The sequence below is a fragment of the Euprymna scolopes genome, chromosome 32, assembly GCF_053919585.1.
Source record: "Euprymna scolopes isolate OS-2025 chromosome 32, ASM5391958v1, whole genome shotgun sequence".
Classification (NCBI taxonomy): domain Eukaryota; kingdom Metazoa; phylum Mollusca; class Cephalopoda; order Sepiida; family Sepiolidae; genus Euprymna; species Euprymna scolopes.
Genome location: NC_136513.1, coordinates 36,928,443 through 36,950,497, shown reverse-complemented (window position 1 = coordinate 36,950,497; position 22,055 = coordinate 36,928,443). Strand labels below are relative to the sequence as shown.

Sequence of the window (22,055 nt, the reverse complement as noted above, 5' to 3'; positions counted from 1 at the left end):
TTTTTGCATACGTACCGGATCGTAATATCTTCGATTTCAGACACCATCTCTTTTTTCTTAGTTCAACAAAATTCTCATCGTCGCATTGTCTCGGGTGTTTGTTTGGCTTTTTCGTATAAAACTGTTTGAAGAAGCGGCAAGACATTTAAATCATCGTACATTCGATTGACTATGCATAAATTCGATGCACGCAACTTCTGCTTGTGCAATGGCGACATCGGCTAACGTGTTACGCTTTTATCACCTTCTTTTCCTACTTCGCCATACGGGTTCCAGCCTACTACCACGCTGTTTTTCTTTTGTTTTTTTTTTACCCCCTCCACACACACATACCTCACCACACTCGGGCAATGCTGGGTACCTCCGCTAATCTAATATATAAGACAAAATGTGTGTTTGTTTGTATGTCTCGCAAAAACTTTGGACAGAGGCGACAGATCCTGACAAGATCGGTATTGTTTTAAAGCTCAACCCTTCGAACAACTTAAGTTTTGAGACTTTGTGTTGAACAAAGATGGCGGCGTAGTTCAGATCAGTAACCAAGATGGCGCCGAAGAATTAAATGCGGTCCGTGACTTAGTAAACGGCGAACTGATTGAATCCAAAATTCGACAGTTTTTATGATAATTTTGGGACGTTTTCATTGGTTGTTTAGCATGGCCGTTGGTTATAAAAATGATTGGCGAATCCATTCGTCTCATACCCCCATTAGAAGTCAAAAACTTTTTACAATAACAAATATCAAAAAATTGGCCGAAAACATTCATTCCTTCTCCCTAAACTGGGCAGTTTTCTACAAGGAGGGGTCGGTTTTTTGAGTCACCATTTTTGCAAGTCATCATATCGGTTAGATTGACCACTTAATTTCAACGTTCCGAACTTCCGGTCGGACTGTGGAGACATCGGCAAAGACGTCAGTTTTTTTTTTTTTTTTTTTTTTTTTTTTCCTTCGCGTTATGGATTCGAGCCTCACTGCCTACTACCACTTTTTTTCTCTCTCTCTCTCTCTCTCTCTCTCTCTTTCTCCACCCAAACTGCCTACTGTCTCCCCCCACTACCAATTTTTCAAAGAACCCATCCTCCCTGGTTTCTTACTCGACCCAGGCAATGCCAGGGAACCCCCCAACTCTACCACTTTTTTTTTTAACACCGCATTACCCCCACTCCAGGGGTCCTTAATACACCTGCACACATCCGAGCAATGCTGGATACCCCCACTAGTGTAAAATAATCCACCATTTTCCAGGCTATTCTAACATTTTAGGACAGTTAATTTATTTTTCTATGGGACAAATCCTGTACATTATTTTTCTTAATTAAAAATTTTATTTTTAGATAATTGTGTTTTTAATGGTTTGTATGATGGGAAGAGCTTGCAACTCGGACTTATGGTTAGTGGTAGTTATGGAAGGGGTTTTATTTTGAAGTGAGTGCCATTTTGACTTAGGGTTAATGAGTGAGTTAAAGGAGATTTTTTTTTATCACTTAAGGTTAATAATACAACAAGAGGCACTTTTAAAAGGAGGACTTATCAGTCTGACTTAGATTTAATGGTGATGTAATTTATATATATATATATATATATATATATATATATATAAGCTGAACGTCTGTGTGTGTCTGGTCATGGATAGGCTCCTATATGGTTGACGATTATAGAAAACTGATTACATATAATGATAGATGTATCGAGACACAGGAATGGGTATGTTTGATCTGGCATAATGATGATTCATTAAAATTGTGGGGTCTGCGTACGTGCCTGGTCCACAAAGTATAGAAATAAAAAATTTAAAAATTAAAAAAAAAAAAGAACGTTTACAAGTGTTTTTGATATAGATGTACATAATAATACTTTGATAAGTCTGTTTTAACTTAAATAGGGATGGTATAATAAAATTGTGGGGTCTGCGTTCGCGCCTGGCCTCCATAGAATAGAAATAGGCACAAACTTTAAAGACTTTTCATATCTATCTACGTAAGTATACTTTGATAATTATGTTTCAGTTTGAAAAAATATGGTATAATAAAATTAATGGGTGTTCGTTCGCGCCTGACCTGCATAGAATGGAAATATGTCACAAAGTTTAACAAGGTTTTTTTAATATAGATCCACAGAATATAGTGATTCCGTGTTTCAGTGTGAACAGGTATGGTATAATAAATTATGGGGTTTATCTATTTTATTTATACTTTCATCATATTTTGCTTTGGCTTTGATACCACCAAATTCAAAACTATCTCTTTACAACACTTCCTTTTCATAACCTATCATACTTTCATAAATCAGTCCATTTTCTGTAGGCTGTTTTTGAACCCAGTCAACAACGGGTACTTTTGCTAGTATATATATATATATATATATATATATATATACTAACTATTCAAATTGAAAAAAAAATATCAAGAATTTGGAGTACTAACTGCTCTAAAAGGCAAGACTGACCAGGAAATGGGGGATCATTATACATTAAATTTATATGCGAAAAATAAGAAAGGGAGGCCTAATTAGAGTTGGGGCCAGTTTTTATTTTTTTTTGAGGGGGGGGGTCACCCTGTACTGTTGCGGCTGTGTTTCCCAATTGCAGTCAGTCCATCTTTGCCAAAACCGCCATTCCACTATCCAACGCGAAACTTGTTAACTGCCGCAAACTCAAGACTGTCTGCAAATTGTTCCTAACCGTCACAATACTCCTCGCCACAACTAAAACTCTAAAATATATGCCAACCTTTGTTTGTTTCTTTGTTTCCATTTCACTGCCGTGTAAGAAAACCGCTAGTACTGGTGGTGGCGGCGGCAGCAGCAACATGACGCATATGCAAATGATCGAGCCTGTGTGTGAGGTGACGTTACAGCGGAGGAAAGAAAAAAAAGTGAAGAAAAAGATGGGAGAGAAAAAATGCTTCATGTGGTGATGACAAAAAAGAAAGATGTGTCCCGAGTGAGATAGATGTATAGCCCTGTAGTGACAGCGAGAGACTTTTAAGCTGTGTTGAGATGACAAGGTTTTGTAAAATACATGGCAGACGAAATGAACTAAGAGACTTTTAAAACAAGAGACAATATGTTATTTTGGAAGAACCATGAATAAATGCATCTCGTTTCGACTTTAAAATTGAGTTGGTTTTTCCTTTTGTTTGTTTTCTTGTGACTGTCTCAGATGTAATAACACTTTTGTAAAAGATTAAAGTTCCGACCACAACTTGATTAACAATCTTATTCTAGCTTTCTTTTGTGTTCCTTGGTGAACAACTTTCGATCTATTGTTCTGCTGATAAACTTATTTTCTCTTTTTTACTTGGAGGACAGCATCAAAAGTATCAAATTTTTATGATGTATGCACTCATCACAGAACAAAGATGTCATATTCCAAAAATCGTGGGTTTTGCTAGTAACTTTTCTATTTGGCTAGTAAACGAAAATATTTAGTTGTTAAAGGTCGACTAAATATAGGTTTGCCTGTAGAGCTCTTTATTTTAAGGATATCTCAATCAAATGATAGAATTGTAATACGTCATCAGTTTGTGTTAATGGTAAAATTGAATTCAATTGTTTCCGTTTCATAGTGATTGCATGATTTCAAATTTTAGTTCTGGCTAAAATTAAAATCAGACACTTATTTTTTTTTTTTTTTTTTTTTTTATTACATTTTCACCCCAAACAAGGCAAATAGCCACTTTGGTGTAGGGGGCTACTATCAGGGGCAACAACTACTGGGGTACTATGTAGGGATTTGGGCAGCAAGGTGTCGGTTCACGTTACACTTGAACTTCTGCACGTCAGTACTGTTGGGGAAGCAGGGACCTGGAATGGAATTCCAGAGTCTTGCGGTTCTGGGGAAGAAACTATTGGAGTAAAAAGATCTTTTACATCTAGGGACCTCTACAGTGTGGGGGTGGGATCTAGTAGCCTGTCGGGTTTGTCGAGGGTGCTCGCGTCGTGGGGGCACAAGTGATTGCAGTTCATCAGAGCATTCACCACTAAAATACTTGTAGAACAGGCAGAGGGATGCAACATTTCGTCGATGGGACAGAGGCTGAAGCTTAGATGCCAGTTCAGGGCCTATCAGATTTGCGACTCTCTTTTGAACCTTGTCAAGGAGCGAGAGACTAGTAGCAGATGCACCAGCCCAGATGTGGCAGCAATACTCCATACATGGGCGAATGGTGGCCTTATAGAGGTACAGAATACTTTCGGGTGTTAGTAGTTTTCTAGCACGGTAGAGAGAGCCTACCTTTCTTGCAGCGGCCCTGGCAATGCCTTCAATGTAATTGTTCCAACTCATGTTTCCTGTGAACGTTAGGCCAAGGAGTTTGAAAGATGGACTCTCAGATAAAGAGTCGTTGGCCATTGCTATTGGTGGTAGAGAGGGTTTCTTGTAATTATTGAATGAAACTAGTTTAGTCTTGGCAGCATTGAACGCGACCAACCACTTTTGTCCCCATTCCACTACAGATTGGAGGTCTTCCTCTAGTGTTTCTGCCATTTCTTTAGAAATGTGTTCATTCGTCTTCCTGTCGTGTCTGCCATAGAGTGTAGTGTCATCAGCATATATACCCATCTCAGAGGCAATGTTGTCGGGGAGGTCATTTATGAATATCAGGAACAATAGAGGTCCAAGGATAGAACCCTGGGGCACTCCCGCATTTATATCATATTTAGATGTGCGACCGTCGAGGACTACCTGGATTTTTCTCTTATCTAAGAAGGATTTAATTATGTTAAGTATTCTACCAGTGATACCGTATGATCTGATTTTACTGAGGAGACCCTCATGCCATACCCTGTCAAAAGCCTTAGATATATCTAGAGCTACCGCTCTGCCTTCCCCCGTATAGTAGTATACATTTGCTTTATTTTTTAAAAAAATTTTATTTATTTATTTATTTTTTTTTTGAAAGGCTGTCACATGCTGCCAATCAATGTTTTCTTTCGTCTAAGTCAAGAACAGTAACTCGATATTTAATGGCGCTCTATAAACTTTAAATCACCAAGCCAAACGTGATTTGCATTTAAACACTTTGTCAATACATTTTGTATAACTAATTATGATAAAATGAATGCATTTCTTAAATTTATTTCAGTTACTTAAAAAAACGTATGTATTAATATTGTACCTTTAACGTACGTACATGTGTCACGGTTTCCAGATTATAAATTATTCGATTGGGAGATCCTATTTATTAAAAAGAAGGGTAGGTGATAACCTACTACGAACATTAAATTAATATATAGTTATGCTAATTTAATTTTCGTAGTAGGTTATCACCTATCCTCATTTTTAATAATTAGGATCTCCCAATCACCATAGAAACAATGTTTAAAAAAAAATCGTTTTTGGGCCGTACATGAAACTAAAATATACTTGGTCTTCTGGTTAGAATCCAAGGGTAGTATCTGTTCTGTCTAAAGATAGTATAATAATAATGTTATCTCCAGGTAGTGGGCCCCTTGATTTCTGAGAACTTTGACTGGAATGAAATAAATATTCTTTTGTAATAGTAAAGAGATATATATAACACTGATTTCAAAAGTAAAAAAAAAAAAAAAAAAAAAAAATGAATTGGGTTGCATTAGCTAGTGTGACAGTGTCATTGGATATAACAATGACGATAATGGTGGTGAAAAGAAAAGGCATTGTTAAGAAATGTTATGATATTGATTTAATACACACACAATTATTTGTGGGTATAATGAATTGATAAAGAAGAAATCTGTTTTCTTCCCTGATAATTGGGATGACACTCAATAGCCATTAATGCTACATGAAAAAGCTGGCATCTTGGATTAGAAAATGTCTTCAGAAATGGCACCTTTTGGCAAATCCCATCTCAATGCCATCCTTAAGAAAAACGGTTAACCAAATTCCTTGGGTGGTCAAATTTGTTTTGAGGGTTACCCGAAATACAGGTCAAATATTATTAGTTTCTTAGCAGATACTAATTCAAGTGACCATTAATTATTGTCTAGGCCTGAGATTGAGAAACTTGGTTATCCAAAAGCTAACTGATTTACTTTTTACTTATACAAAATGGCATTTGGGAAAACCCGTGATTATGCAAATGAAGCTCAAGAGGAGGAGTGGCCTACTTGAGTGATGATGGAAGTTAGACCTTATTGAAGGTGAAGGCAATGGGACCCTCCTGTTGAAAGTGGTGATACAGATTTGAGGAAGAATGAAAGGAAAATTTTTCAGAGCTTGAATTAAGAAAAACTGCCTGAGGTTAGTTTACTGAGAATTGTGAAATAAAATTCTGTTGATCAAGAGGTGGGGTCAAGCCCATCTGATTCTCAATATAATGAAAGACAAAAATAGTTTCAAAGACACACTCTGCTTGACCGCTGAGGGACACACACATCATTCACACACACACACACACACACCATTCAAAGAGAAAATTCAAAGAAAAAAAAACCCCTCAAGTTTTCCACTGAATCCGAGATTTAGGGTTCACCGCCCTAACTTTTAGTGAATAATTATCCTGTTTTTTAAGTTTTATATATATATTAGGGGAGGGGGTGTTCCTTGATAGAAGCGTTGATTGAGTTAGAATAGATTTATTTTAATTTTTTTGCCATGTTGTTGGAGCAAAGAATCAGAAGTCCGTTTGTTGTTTTTCACAGTAATATTTTCAAATGTTGGAACGTTGCGTTGGTCACGCTGTATTCACATTAGCGGTGTGTGTCCCTTGATAGAAACGTTGATTGAGTTTGAATCTAATAAAATACGTATTAGATACGTTTGAAGCCAAAATAACGCATTACTATAAAAATAAACATAATTCATTTTTGTTTGAAATTTATAAATGTATTTCGAAGTCAAACTTCATCCTCAGTGTTTCTTTTTTGCCATATTGTTGTTGGAGCAAAGAATCAGCAAGTAGAAGTTCGTTAGTTGTTTTTACAGTAATATTTTCAAATGTCAGACCGTTTATTTTCGTAATGTGTTTTGGCTTCAAACGTATCTAATACATATTTTATTATACACATACACACACACAAGCCCAGTTATCAACTTATTGTTTCCTTCTTTTGGCTTGTAATGACCTCTACTTTTGGCCAATCAAGTCCCAGAGCCGACAAATCTGGTGATATTCCTCGCTGGACATCATTGGAGAGAAAGGGGTACACTAGAATCAAAGAATTTAGCACTCCACAAGTGTTCTCTACCATTTGAGCTAACCTGACATATAGATAAAGATTTAAAAATAAACCAATTCTAGCTAATGATTGAATTTGCACATGTGTAAAACTAATAAAAAATATGTTGGCAAGTTGAAATGAACATTTTGCATTTCGACTTGCCAACATATTTCTGTACGCGTCCTTCATCAATCCAAAGATTTTACTCATTATCAGCCATCCTTCGTGTACGATTACTATTTCCTATTAATTTAAGTATTATGTGACCAGTGGTTTAAGCGTTTATCAGTTAAATATTTACACACACAAATCTATTGTTTTATTTATATATTTAAGTACACATGTTACTGGCATGCTGTATCATCTTTCAAGGATGCACCTAAAAGTTGTCGCTTGCATTTTAGCACTCGAAGGGCTAAGGCCATTGAGTGATAGAAATCTGTATTGAAAATGGTTGTTGGAGAATAGTTTATTATGTGATGAAGATATAATGTCAAACATGTTGCCTTGAATATGGTATCACCTGAGGAAAGTACACCACATTAAGTTTCAATGGGGAGCACATTGTTTTCATCAAGAGACCATCTTTCCCTCCTTTTTTTTCAATTAAAACATTTTTAAATGTTAATTTTATTAAAATAATGTTAGTTTTAATTAAAGGATCCTGTGTTTCCAAAATGTTTTAATTTTTTCTTTTGCGGATTCTTCAACTAGTCTCTACATACACACTGCTGTGATCTCTATAAAAGTACTATTGCACAGCTACAGTTTCTTGACTTTAGTGGCATTCACCTAGGATGTGGGTTGAGCCAGCTCCTACCATAGAACACAGCATCCCGGATTAGAATGAATCACACACGATAGTCCACAGCGACCAAGAGAGTTATGGGAAGTCAGTTCCGGGATCAGCAGCAAACACCATAGACTTGTAAACCAGAGCTAGTTTCAACGTTGGCTTTGATGTTTTGTGACCACGTCTTTAGCTGGCCTCCCGGGTGTCTTCACCAATCTTGTCGTGGTTCTGGAGCTATTGCTTAGTGGATGAACTCTCCTGGGTTGTGGCATGCAGTACGGTCGAACCAAGTTTCCTCTTTAGAATAACTGTTAAAGGGGTTGATCCTGTACTGCATCTCAATTTGGGTATTAGAGACAAAATGGTTCCAGCAGAATTTGTGTTTGGCGCTCTGTAATGAATGCGGGTCTATGCATGAAAGAATTGCATCCTCCACTAGTTAAACATATCAAAGTGTTAAGTATTCTGGTTGGGTGTCTTGAAATGACTATTTGACGGCAATAGGTGTACTAGCCACACACACACACACACTCACTTGACCAAAAGGAAATAACGTGACTGATTGTTAAAAATAAAATGATTGTTGGTTGAAATCAGGCCACCCAGTCAGAAAAAACAAACATGATTGATAGTTATAAAATAATTGTTAATTGAAACAACCTATTAAAAAAATTAGCTTCAAAAGAAAACACTTTGTCGACGAATAAAACACCTTGAGAGCATGAATATATTGACAGCAAAGTCCTAGTCCTATAGTGAGCGTTTTCAGGTGGGAGGCAGTGAGGATCACCTTGTTATGTAATAACAACCCAAAGTCGATATTGTTAGTTGATTGGTGATTTGTACTTTTAAAAAAAAAAAAAAAAAAAAAGTACCCGTCGAATTCCTGTGCGCCTGCTTCGCTAACGCATATTCCTTCACTGGCACCGACATAAAAGATATACCATTGATATTTTCAGATATCAATACGTCATTCATTTTAGCCTAGCAGAAATATAACACTAACGGAATATAACACTAACGGAATATAACACTAACGGAATATAACACTAACGGAATATAACACTAACGGAATATAACACTAACGGAATATAACACTAACGGAATATAACACTAACGGAATATAACACTAACGGAATATAACACTAACGGAATATAACACTAACGGAATATAACACTAACGGAATATAACACTAACGGAATATAACACTAACGGAATATAACACTAACGAAAACACTAAGAATCTAGAGTAGATTAACTTCTGATTTTAAAAAAAATTATTTACCAAGTTGAAGTTCCTGTGCCAAATTGACGATAAACAGACATTTTGTTAGAGAGAACTTGGCAAGTTTGGAAGGTCGTCCTGCAAGGAGAACTGAAAAATAAGCTCCTTCATAAAAAAAAAAGAAAATCTAATATATCTACAGTAATAATACATGTGGATGGTGTCGGTTATTGAAAAAGTCAAGACAAATCCTAAAAATCCTGTCATACAAGCAAAAGGAGGTCTCTGCCTGGCAAATCAAGGTAAAACAAATGTTTATGGCCACCATTCAGTTTCTAGAGACATGCTCTGTAGGGGTCTGTGTGTGTGTAATTGTGAAGCAAGGATTGCACCATCCCCTAACCACATTTCTCCCGAGTCGGCCATGTCTCAATTCAGTGGCAAGAAGTGCAATACAACTGGGAGCAATACTAAAATGAGCAGAGAGCACATACAACAACTGGTATTCTCAAGTGGTCAACCATTTTGGTATTGACCAGGCTTAACTTCTGATACAAAACCTATCTAAGAACACTGCCAAACACATAGGTCCATTTGTGTGAAACCTCCAAATCGACCCAGCTGTCTCTATCGGGAACAAACACACAAAATGCCTTTTATATATAAGTAGAGATATGTACAATCGATTCCTGTTAAGAAATGGTGAATGTGTTGCTATCAGATGTTTAAATAAAATTATCCATTCAAAATGATATCTTTTGCCCCCCCCCTTTTTTTTTTAAACACTTTAGTAGAACATATCCAAATTCTGGATTCAAAATTGGAGTCACTTGTATGCGAGACAAGTACCCTAGTACCTGAACCACCAGACCACATACATGAAAGTCTATTGACTAATATACATGTTGACCTGAAAGTAACTCCCTATTCTCAACTAACTATAATATATTTTTTAAGTATATTTTCTCCAATTAACGAGGTTCTGGATATGACCCTAAACTACATCCGATAGTGAGGCCCAAGCTTGCGGGCTTTGGGGAGTATGGAGCCACCCATTTAATTGCCGTTGCTCCCAGGTCCACTCTGACCCGGAGTGGTAGTACCTGTTAGGGTTCCAACTATGGGTTAAATAAAAACTAACTTGAAAAAATAAAACAAATATATTCTATTAAAAACTTTTTCTTCAAAATTACTGAATTCGGCATTAAATAACCTGAAAAGGGTTGATATGCCGTAAAACATAAACAAGCAATGAAACAATCCAATTAATAAATATTGAGAAGAAAGTATATTACATGGATTTTTATTTAAAATTCAATATGGCCACCATTATTCGTTATCAGCTTTTCAAGTCAACCATGAACCGCATCAATTGATTTCACAAGAAACTCTTGCAGGATGGAACTAATAACTTCACGTATTCTCCCTTCAAGATTAAAAAACAAATAGCAAATCTTAAAAGAAAACAAAAGCATAGATTTAATTACCACACATTAAGTAACATACACACAAACATTGAGAAACGTATTGCAGCATTTTAATAAATCATAGTTATTTTTTAATAGGGAGTTACTTTCGGATCACCCTGTAGATAAAGCAAACTATGGTGATGTGTTCTACTGATGAGCCCGAAAGAGGGCAAAACTCTGGTCTAGGACTATCATAGTTTGTGTGAACTGCGGCATTGTGGAAATCGTTAGATTTTTTTTTTTTTTTTTTTTTACATAGGCATCACCACATTATCAAGGCCAAGAGGCCACTCAAGGATAAGGGTTAAAGAGTGTACAGTAGAAATTGGACATTATAGTAATCATTAGTAATGAAAATTTGGTAAAGTTGATAACTTATATGGAACGGCTCATCAAGAACTTATTTACGTTAGACTTGAAGACAACCATATTGTAGTCAGCCGGAAAGCAGGAAAACGGAAGACAATTCCACAGGCGTGCAGTTCTAAGAAAAAAGCTTTGTTCATGGAATCTACGTTTAGGTTTAGGCACAGATAAAGAGTGGGGGGAATTATTGATAGTGTTTACAGCTAGATGAGTGTTTCTTGTGAAAGTTTGGCGAGGGGGGGACCATAGATTGAAGCTCATTCGAACACTTTCCATGAAAATAACGATACATCAGAGACAAACTCGCAACATCTCTTCTGTGAGATAAAGGTTGCAAGGAAGAGAAAAGGACATCTCCTACGAGGCTACAAAGTCTATTTTGAACTCTATCAAGGCAGGCCAAGTCCTTTCTAGCAGCTCCTGCCCAGATGTGGCAACAGTATTCCATCCTTGGACGTACCTGGCTCTTATATAGATAGAGAATAGCATCAGCAGTGAGATATCTACTGGATCGATAGAAAGATCCCACCATTTTTCCAGCAGCCTTGGCAACAGATTTGATGTACGTGTTCCATTTAAGATCAGGAGTAATGGTCAAGCCAAGAAGTTTGTCAAAACTTGAGGCCTCCTGAAGACGAGAGCCATTCATTTCAATTGATGTCAGATGTGGATCAGAATGTTGATGATGTAAAGAGAGAAGCTTGGTTTTAGATGCATTAAAAGTAACCAGCCATTCTTTACCCCATTGTACTACGTGCTCAAGATCAGAGGAGAGAGAATTGGAGAGAACTTGGTCGTTTGCTGTCTTAGATGTGCTACCATAAATGATAGTGTCGTCAGCATAGATGTCTACAAATGATGTAAGGATGTGATTTGGAAGATCATTAATGTAGATCAGGAAAAGAGTTGGGCCCAGGATGGACCCCTGAGGGACACCGGCATTAATACTGTGAGCTTCAGATTTTTGCCCCCCTCTACTACTCTTATGAACCTATCAGAAAGAAATGATTTAATAATTGAGAAGACATTTCCAGCAATACCATAGCTAGAGATCTGATGAAGTAAACCTTTATGCCATACCCTGTCAAAGGCCTTAGATATGTTAAGAGCAATTGCCCTAAAAAGGTTGCCTCCGTCGAGAGATTTGCTAATCCTATGAGATATAACTGTAAGCACATCTGCTGTAGATCTAGCAGAACGGAAACCATATTGAGTGTCACTAAGAAGGTTATTTTTGTTGAGATGGTTGATTACTTCTGTATTTAACAGATTCCAGCAACTTACTCATGACGCACAGGAGACTTATTGGCCTGTACTGAGAGGGGGATGAGCGATCACCTGAATTCTTAAATACAGGGCATACTGATGAAATTTTCCAGGGAGATGGGAAACTATTCTCCTTAAGACAACGTTTAAACAGTTTTGTAAGTGTGGGCGCTAGTTCAGGTTGAAGTTTTTTGAGTACTATAATTGGAATACCGTCAGGGCCAGTTGCTTTACTGGAATCAAGGTTTTTGATTAGCTTGGCAACATCACGTACAGATATACGTATATCACATAGCGTGTTTTCTGATACAGGAGGAAATATTGGGGGTTGGCAGCCTTGATCGCAAAGGGTAGAATTAGCTGCGAAGTTCTTGACAAAGAGTTTGGCTTTGTCTGAGGCTGACGAGATTACCTCAGGTCCATTGATAATAGTTGGGATGGAGCACACGCTTCTGTTCATGATTCTGTTTGCTATTTACCAAAACTGGTGGGAACCAAGCCGCTGCTCAGCTACTTTGGACTTAACAGATTGAGCATACAACTCTCTTGCATTCTTTATTACTTTCTTACAATGGTTGCTGGCAGTCCTGAAAGCGGCTTTAGTTTTCATACATCTATTACATTGGAAACAGTGAAAAAAGTGATTTCTGTGCGCAATGGCAGCAGCACATTCTGGAGAGAACCATGGCTGGCTGTTAGGTTTTTGCTGAAACTTTTTCGAGGGTATGAAACGGTCAATACCTACAATTAACCATTCCGTCAGGTCTAATACTATAGAGGACACATCCTTTTTAAACATGGCATGCAGAGGTAGATCAGATATAAATGTACGGAAGCTATCCCAGTCAGCCTTAGTGTATCGATATACTGTACGATGGAGAGGTACGTCTGGGGACTTATTACATTTCATTTTTATCTTAATTGATACAGCAGAGTGGTTGGAAGAGCCAAGAGGCGACAGAACAGAAACTGAACATAGTTCAGGGCAAGTTGTGAGAAAAAGGTCTAGTAGGCTCGCATACTGGCCATCATTGTCGGGCACACGGGTGGGTTCCTGAACAATCTGAGTGAGGTCATAGGCAATGGAGAAATCATGACAGAACCTTCCCTCATCATCGGTCTTGTTAGAGTGGGTCAACCATTCGACGTTGTGAACATTGAAGTCACCACATACGTGAATGTTAGCTGAAGGATAAGCAGATAAGACTTGGTCAATTAGATGATATCGAATTTTCAAAAAATCAATATAAATTTGCTTACTGGGCAAGCTTGTCGGATGACATCGACCTAGTGAGTGTAAAACCCTATTCGTAAGACAACGGCCTGGGTTCTTAGTAGTTGGATAATTACACCCCTTGTTTGAGATGTAGGTATATTCTACAATCAGATTTCACCATGGTTTGTTTGATTGGAATTAATCATTGTATATGGGATGGTGGCTTCAGTGGCAGCATTCTCACTGTCTCTGGGTTTGAATCCAGTGTTTGGATATATTTTACTGATGAGTCCAAAAGAGAGCGAAACTAGAGTTTAGGACTTCTGGTTTTTCATGGTTTGTGTAAGTTACAGTGTTGTTTGATTGTGGAAATAATTAAATATATTTGTGTGTCTGTGCATGTATCTTTTGAAAAGAGAATCACTAGCTTGTTTTTTTTTTAGCTTGTGTTTCGTTTTAATAATTTTAATATTTTCTTTTTAATTTAGAAATCGATGAAGAAGAATCAGAACGACGACGGGCTGAATGTCTTGAAGATATGGCGATGCTTGAACACCAATTTTCAGCTTTAAAAGAACGGTAAGAATGTAAATTGCTGCTTTTATTTTATTCGGTTATTGCTGTTAAAACGATTCTTTTTAACGCCTCCTTTGCCATACGGATATAGAAAATCGGTGTTTGTGATTTTATTACAAGGTGCCTGCAATAAGTTTTAAAGTTTTTTTTTTTTCGTATGGCCACTTTTATTGATAGTGCATGCATGAAACTCGTCTCCTTCGAAGTAATCTCCTCTGGCTGCAATGAATTTGTTGTATCGCTGCAACAACTTCTGGAAGGCCCCGTGCAAGTCCTCTTGTGAGAGCATGTCAATGACCTTTATCAAAGCCTCTTTCATCTTATAACAGCCTCTAAGGTTTTCCTTGAGTTTATGAAATAACCAAAAGTCACAGGGAGCAAGGTCTGGACTATAGGGAGGATGAGGAACTGTCTTGATCAAATATTCTGTGACAAGGATGGAGTTGTAGACTGCTACATTTGCGCAAATCTTCCACATCTTCAGTCCGAATAATTGAGTGTACACTTTCCACACTAACATCAAACTGTGCACGTATTGCCTCTATAGACACGGGGCAGTCCTTATTCATGAAATTCTTTATTTGGCCAATCAACTCTGGTGTTCTGACTTCCTTACTCCTCCCACACCTCATTATTCCTCGCAGACTCCCTGCCTTCCTTAAATCTCTTATGCTACTCAAAAACTGATGCTCGATTCATGCAGGATGGTCCAAAAGCAATCTGAAGCATTCCATACGTTTCTGTGTCATTTTTTTTCTGAGTTTAAAAAAGAATTTTATTGTATATCATTCTTCCAAAGTGTCCTCACCTCTAGATTGTATTTTCTAAATCTACTAGTTGTGACAATCGGTCTTTAGTAGGGTGTATTCCAATTTTTACTGTAGGTGTTCATTTGAACGTGAAATCGTAAAAATTGGTCAGTCATCTCATAGTATGCATAGCAATAACATACTGAATTTTCAGGAGTCTACGACAATCTTAAATGCCTGTACAAAAAAGTCTGCAAACTTATTTTAGGCACCGCATAAGTAGTTTAAGTATTTTTCTTTTGCAGAATAACTTTGTAAACAATCTCTCCTCCTTTTATTTTGTTTTCAGTGATTGAACTTTCATATTATTGTAAAAAGATTTTTGAAATGATCGTTTGGTGTTTGTTCAGAATTTGCCCATAAAAAAAAAAAAATTAATAATAAAAAAAAAATAAAAAAAATCTGTATGATGTATGTACCCGTGATGGAAAGAAAATGTTGTATACCAAAAAAACACAGAAATTGATAAAATAATTTTATTTTTGAAATAACAAAATAAAATTTTGTGGCCGAATGAATAGAAAGCATTGCAATGCTATCTTGAAAACTAAGGAGATAGCTTAAAAATAATTCAAACTTGTGAGATTTTAGAAAACCATTCTTAACATGAGGACATTGGAAGAACTCAAGTCTGATTAACCCTTTACCACCAGAATTTTTTTATACAATAATTTTTTTTTAATCATGAAACCTACACGTGACGCAAGTTAGCATGTAACTGACGCATGAACATAAACCCCTTTTTCACTTGTTGAACCATGTATAAACCTGTACTTTAAAGACCAGTTGGGCTGACAAGCCATTAGAGTAAGATATATCTCTTGTACAGGCTTTTTTTACAGGCGACTTGAAAGTATAGTTTGTCAGTAAAGGGTAAAAAATGATTTTCTTTATAAAAATAAAACTTTGATCAGTTTATCTGATTTTTTGATATATTTTTTGCCTTGTCACAGGTAATTTTTTTTTTTTTTTTAATGCACTTACTGATCTGCGCTATTTTTTAAATCATATTTCCAAGTTTAATTAAAGTTTTTTTTTTTTTTATTCAATTGTAAGGTTAAAGTACAGAATAGGTACAAAACACCCTCCCCTTGTTAAGAATGGCTTTTTAAATAACGTTATTATTTCAGCACGAATCAATAAGTGCATGAGTATCCTTTTTTTTTTTTTTTTTTTATAGGGGAAATTTTGAACAAGGACATTTTTAATTTGTGAAAGACCTTTACTAATCAAATGGATTTCTTTAAAACGGTTAAGTATCGTAAAATCTTTAGTATCAATTTTTTTTTTTTTTAATCTGATGTATATACAAAAACATAGTATTAATGAAGAAAGAAACAATTATTTATATTATAGTTTTTTTTTGTTGTTTTTTTTAAGCCATGGTTATGAAACAATTAGCAGTAGACAGAGGCTAATAAGCTAATTAGGAATGCATAAAACTTGGGAACATCACAATAGTCAGCCAATACAGAACTCCAGAAAATGTAACTGATACATGTTCATTCACACAATTCTAAGACGGCATGTACAGGGCTGCAGAAGACAATGCAAAAGGATATGAGCAGTACATCTCTGAACAAACACTAGTGCGATTATGCAGAGTCTAATGTGAATGTATATCGTCACAAGTTTGGTCTGTTCAGCCGCAGCACAGGGCGGTATTTGAGCATTGTGATTGAGCAAGAACCATGAACGTAACAGAAACAACTGTTATATTCTGGCAAGTAGACAGCAGATCTAATCCAAGCAGATCACATACTCCAGAGGCAACAAGATTGTGGCAGGGAATATGTAGTATATATCTGATGACATAACACTGTAGACACTCAAGAGAATCAGAACCTCTTACCAACTCTGGCGAACACTGGGGACCCATATTTTAAATGGGGATAAATCATTGCTTGTAAAAGCCTAGTCATGACGAATTTAGTAACTCTGGATACACAACACGTAAAGCCTCTGATTAACCGTATTGAATATATTATGTGGTCGTCAAACCTGAGATTGCTAGATATTATTACTCCTAACACAATCTTAGATTTACAAATTTTATAGATTGTAAAGTGCTTGTCCAGAATTCTCCTCGTATAATAAAAAAAAGAAGAAAATCTGTATTTTGTACATACTCGTCACTGAAAAAAAAAAAAAAAAAATGCTCACTCCTGCACGATATCCCTCTTCCTCATCACCTGTCAAGTAATTTTCTTTGCCTGAAGTCACATTTACTCTGCCCTGTTTCTTAATTGGTAAATGTCTGTTATAAGAATAATCTATCACTGTTCCAACTCCCTGACAATATGTTTAATGTAATCTGCTTTGGTGATCTATGGTTGCAGCTGGTGGAGGTACATAAATTCTGCTCTTCGTGTCCACCCAAAGGATGTTTTTTTTTTTGGGGGGGGGGTTACAGCATATCAACCCTTTTCAGGTTATTTAATGGCGAATCCAAAGATTTTTAAGAAAATTTTTTTAATAGAATGTTTTCAAGTCGTTTTCTATTTAACCCATAGTTGGGACCCCAACAGGTACTACCACTCCAGGTCAGAGTGAACCTGGGAGCAATGGCAATTAAAGGGTGGCTCCACACTCCCCAAAGCCCGCAAGCTGGGGCCTCACGACTGGATATAGTTTGCCATATCCAGGACCCCACCTAAAGGATGGCCGATAAAAGCAAGTGAACTATGAAAGCTTCAGCTGTTGGATTGCTACTGTTTGTGTTCTACTGTTCGTGTTTGCAGCAATTCATGTCAAATGCCATTGTTTGTGATTGCTGCAACAAACTTCTACTCTAGGTACTTCTTCGCTATCATCCAGATGATTTGATCCATAAAGTTGTTGAACCAACCCCTTTCCCAGGGTTGGAAAAAACAATGTGGCGGTCAGCTGAAAAACCTGGGTCAGAATAGTGAAACATTACCAAGCTGATACTGGGCCATTTCCTCTATAGGTTTCACTGCTGGAACACTATCATGCTTCATACATACATTGTAACTCAATAAATGACTCGTTATTTTCCCAACAGGCTGTTCAGGCAATCATTACAACTAACAGAAATAGTCTCTCACTTTAATCACTCTCCATTAGCAAATTAACTGAAATACAGGATCAGCTTTGAGTTGGAAAAAAACATGAACTCATTCAAGATGTGATCACATGGTGGAATTTAACATATATGCTAAAAAGAAATTTAGAACAACCAAAAACTCTTGTAATGTTAAGATTCCCACCTTAAAAACTTACCAGTGAGGGCGTTAAAAAAAATTGTCCCGTTATTGAGTTCATTTGAAGAAATGACCAAAGAAGCAAGTCATAGAACTTCAATCATATCAATGATAATATCTACAGTTTTAGCTTTGAGGTTATTTCTTTCAAAAGCTGTTTAATCTAATTTTGACATTTCTGACTTTAATGGAATCCTTACAACTGTTGAACAATTCAATGAATCAAAGGAAACAAGATTTTCATCCTAACTAAATGATAAAAACTTGTCTACTTTTCTAGAATCAAATTTAAATTTCAAAAAAATCCTATTGAAAACCGTATTAAGAATTGGATTCTACATCTACTTTCTACTGGTGATAATGAAGCAGAATCAGGATATGCTTCTTCGAGCTCTGTTGAGGGTCAAGAAGATCAAAGTTAAAGTAAAACTGTATATCTTTCAAGTCTGTTTGATTAATAATAGGTTGAGAAGAAATTTCTTGCGGAATTTCAATTTCAAATGTATTTGTATTTTCAAATAAGTTTTCATATATCATTTTAAAGAGCGTTTTTGCTCTATCTAATCATTTAAATTACAATTGTTTTAAAAACAAGGCGGAACTGCTTGCCCACGTGTGTTGATTCTGATGGTACTTATTTTGATCGATAAATTTTCGTTTGAGCTGAGATATGTTCCTCTGAATTTAGAAGTTAAAAACAAGAACTTTCTCATCAACTTGATAGCTTCAAATAAACCTATAGTAACAAAACCCTAATTTACCTTATATGTGCTTTCGGGTTGCACTAGCTTACACCACTGCATTTATATTTGCCCTCTATCGCCCCCACAACAGTGGATTTACTATCTTTAAGAGAAAATTGACCACATCCTGTCTGCTCATCCTTTGGCTAACATTCACATTTGCAGTGACTTCAATGTCCATAATATGGAATGGCTGACCCACTCAAATAAAACTGATGACGAGGGGAGGTTTTGTCACAATTTTGCCATTGCCTATGACCTCAGTCAGATTGTTCACGAACCCACCCGTGTGCCTGATACACCCGGTCAATATGCAAGCCTTCTAGACCTTTTCCTCACAACTTTCCCAGAGCTGTGTTCATGTTCCGTTCTATCTCCTCTGGGATCCTCTGACCACTCTGTTGTAGCAGTCAAGATAAAAATGAAATGTAATAAGTCTTCAGACGTACCTCTCCACCGTACTGTATATTGATACTCTATGGCTGACTGGGATAGCTTCCGTACATTCATATCTGACCTACCTCTGCATTCCATGTTTAAAAAGGATGTGTCCTCTATAGTATCAGACCTGACCGAATGGTTAATTATAGGCATAGACCGATTCATACCATCAAAAAAATTCCAACAAAAACCTAACAGCCAGCCATGGTTCTCTCCTGAATGTGCTGCTGCCATCGCACACAGAAATCACTTTTTCCATAGCTACCAATGTAATAGATGTACTGAGACTAAAGCTGCTTTCAGGACTGCCAGCAACCACTGTAAAAGAGTAATAAAACATGCAAGAGAGCTATATGCTCAGTCTGTTAAATCCAAAGTAGCTGAGCAGCGGCTTGGTTCCCACCAGTTTTGGCAAATAACAAATAGGATCCTGAACAGAAGTGTGCGTTCTATCCCAACTATCATCAATGGACCTGAGGTTGTCTCGTCAGCATCAGACAATTTGCCAAGAACTTTGCAGCTAATTCTACCCTATGCGACAATGACCATCAACTCTTTGTATTTCCTCCTATAACAGACAACACGCTATGCAACATACAAATATGTGTGTGAGGTCGCCAAGCTAATCAAGAACCTTGATTCCAGTAAAGCAACTGGCCCTGATGGCATTTCAGTTATAGTGCTGAAAAAGCTCCAACCAGAACTTGCCTCCGTACTTACAAAACTGTTTAAGCGTTGCCTTAATGAGAAGTGCTTTCCAACACCCTGGAAAACCTCATCAGTATGCCCTGTATTTAAGAATTCAGGTGAAAAGTCATCTCCCTCTCAGTACAGACCAATAAGTCTCCTGTGTGTCATGAGTAAGTTGTTGGAATCCATATTAAATAAAGTAGTCAACCACCTCAACAGAAACAACCTTCTTAGTGACATGCAATATGGTTTCCGCTCTGCAAGATCTACAGCAGATGTGCTAACGGTTATATCACACAGGATTAGTGAATCTCTTGACAAAGGTTTCCTTTCCAGGGCAATTGCTCATGACATATCGAAGGCCTTCGATAAGGTATGGCATAAGGGCCTACTTCACAAGATTTCCAGCTACAGTATTACTGGAAATGTTTTCTCAATCATTAAATCATTTCTCTCCGATAGGTTCATAAGAGTAGTGGTTGATGGGCAGAAATCAGAGGCCCACAGTATTAATGCTGGAGTCTCTCAGGGGTCCATTCTGGGTCCAAATCTCTTCCTGATCTACATCAATGATCTCCCAAAACACATACTTAAATCATTCGTTGATATCTATGCTGATGACACGACCATCTATGGCAACACATCAAAGGCTGTAACTGACAAAGTTCTCGCTAATTCTCTCTCCTCTAATCTTGAGCACGTGGTTCAGTGGGGAAAGAGGTGGCTGGTCACTTTTAATGCATCCAAAACCAAGCTTCTATCTTTACATCATCAACACTCTGATCTCCATCTGGCATCAATTGAAATGGATGGCTCTCGTCTTGGAGAGGCTCCCTGTTTTGACAAGCTTCTGGGTTTGACCTTTACTCCTGATCTAAAATGGAACACGTACATCAAATCTGTTGCCAGGGACGCTGGGAAAATGGTGGGATCCTTCTACCGCTCTAGAAGATATCTCACTACTGATGCAATTCTCTATCTTTATAAAAGCCAAGTACGTCAAGGGATGGAGTACTGCTGCCACATCTGGGCAGGAGCTGCTAAAAACAGCCTATCCTGCCTTGACAGAGTACAAAATAGACTTTGTGGTTTAGTGGGGGATGCCCTTTTCTCTTCCCTGCCACCTCTCTCCCACACAAGAGACGTTGCAAGCCTGTCTTTGTTTTATCGCTATTTCCATGGCAGGTGCTAGTCTGAGCTCCAATCCCTTGTCCCCCTTCGCCAATCTTTCACGAGAAACACCCGTCTGGCTGAAACTACTGTCAACAATTTTCCCCACTCTTTATCTGTGCCTAAATCCAAACGTAGATTCCATGAGCAAAGCTTCTTTCTTAGAACTGCACATCAGTGGAACTCTCTACTGCTTGCCTGTTTCCCACCTGACTACAACTTGGACGTCTTCAAGTCCAACATAAACTCCTGACAAACCGCCCTCTTAAGACACTCTATCAAAACCCCCCGATACTAATGATTACTACAATACTATCTTATTGATTACTGTACACGTAATAACCCTTATCCCTGAGTGGCCTTCGGGCCTTGATAAGTGGTTAACCGCATGTAAAAAAAAAAAAAATCATCAAAACTTATAGCAGGTAGAAGCTGAGTTAAATCTGGAGACTGCAGTTACAACAGAAATACAAGAATCGCAATCTAAACTCCAAAGGAGTAAATCCCTTATGGTTAAGTGCACAAAATATAGCTTTACTCGCAAGAGGTGATGATCCATTTCAGTGGTGGAAGAAGACACAGTAGACCTTACCATTGCTGAGTAAACTGGCTTCAAAATATTTAAGCGTGCCATCTTCATCCGTGGAGAGGGAGAGACTCTTTAGTACAAGAGGTAATGTGTATGAACCTGTGAGGAGCAAGCTGTTCTGAAAATAGAGAAACTCTAATGTTTCTACATTACAACTTAAAAAATATTCAACTTTAAATACTGAGGAGATTCTGGGGTGCTTGATGTCTTTTGATCCACTGTACCTACCTGGTGTTGCCCAGGATATGCAATATCATTTTGTTTCTTTTTATGGTTACATATTTTTAAATTCAGGGTAGACAATTCCGATTATATTCTTAAATTTAAAATTAG

The 22,055-nt window shown here is 37.2% G+C and overlaps 1 protein-coding gene across 10 annotated transcripts in view; it reads left to right on the top strand.

Moving 5' to 3' along the window:
* LOC145256262 (breast cancer metastasis-suppressor 1-like protein) overlaps window positions 1-22,055 on the top strand; it is a 145,168-nt gene that overhangs the window by 33,189 nt on the left and 89,924 nt on the right. For all 10 annotated transcript variants that reach the window (XR_013863947.1, XR_013863946.1, XM_080114935.1 and 7 more), the window contains exon 2: window positions 13,969-14,059. Coding sequence is in view for 8 of the 10 variants with exons in the window: in XM_080114935.1 (XP_079971061.1) it covers window positions 13,969-14,059 (91 nt within the window). In the remaining 2 variants the exon portion in view is untranslated. The remainder of the gene's footprint in view (window positions 1-13,968; window positions 14,060-22,055) is intronic.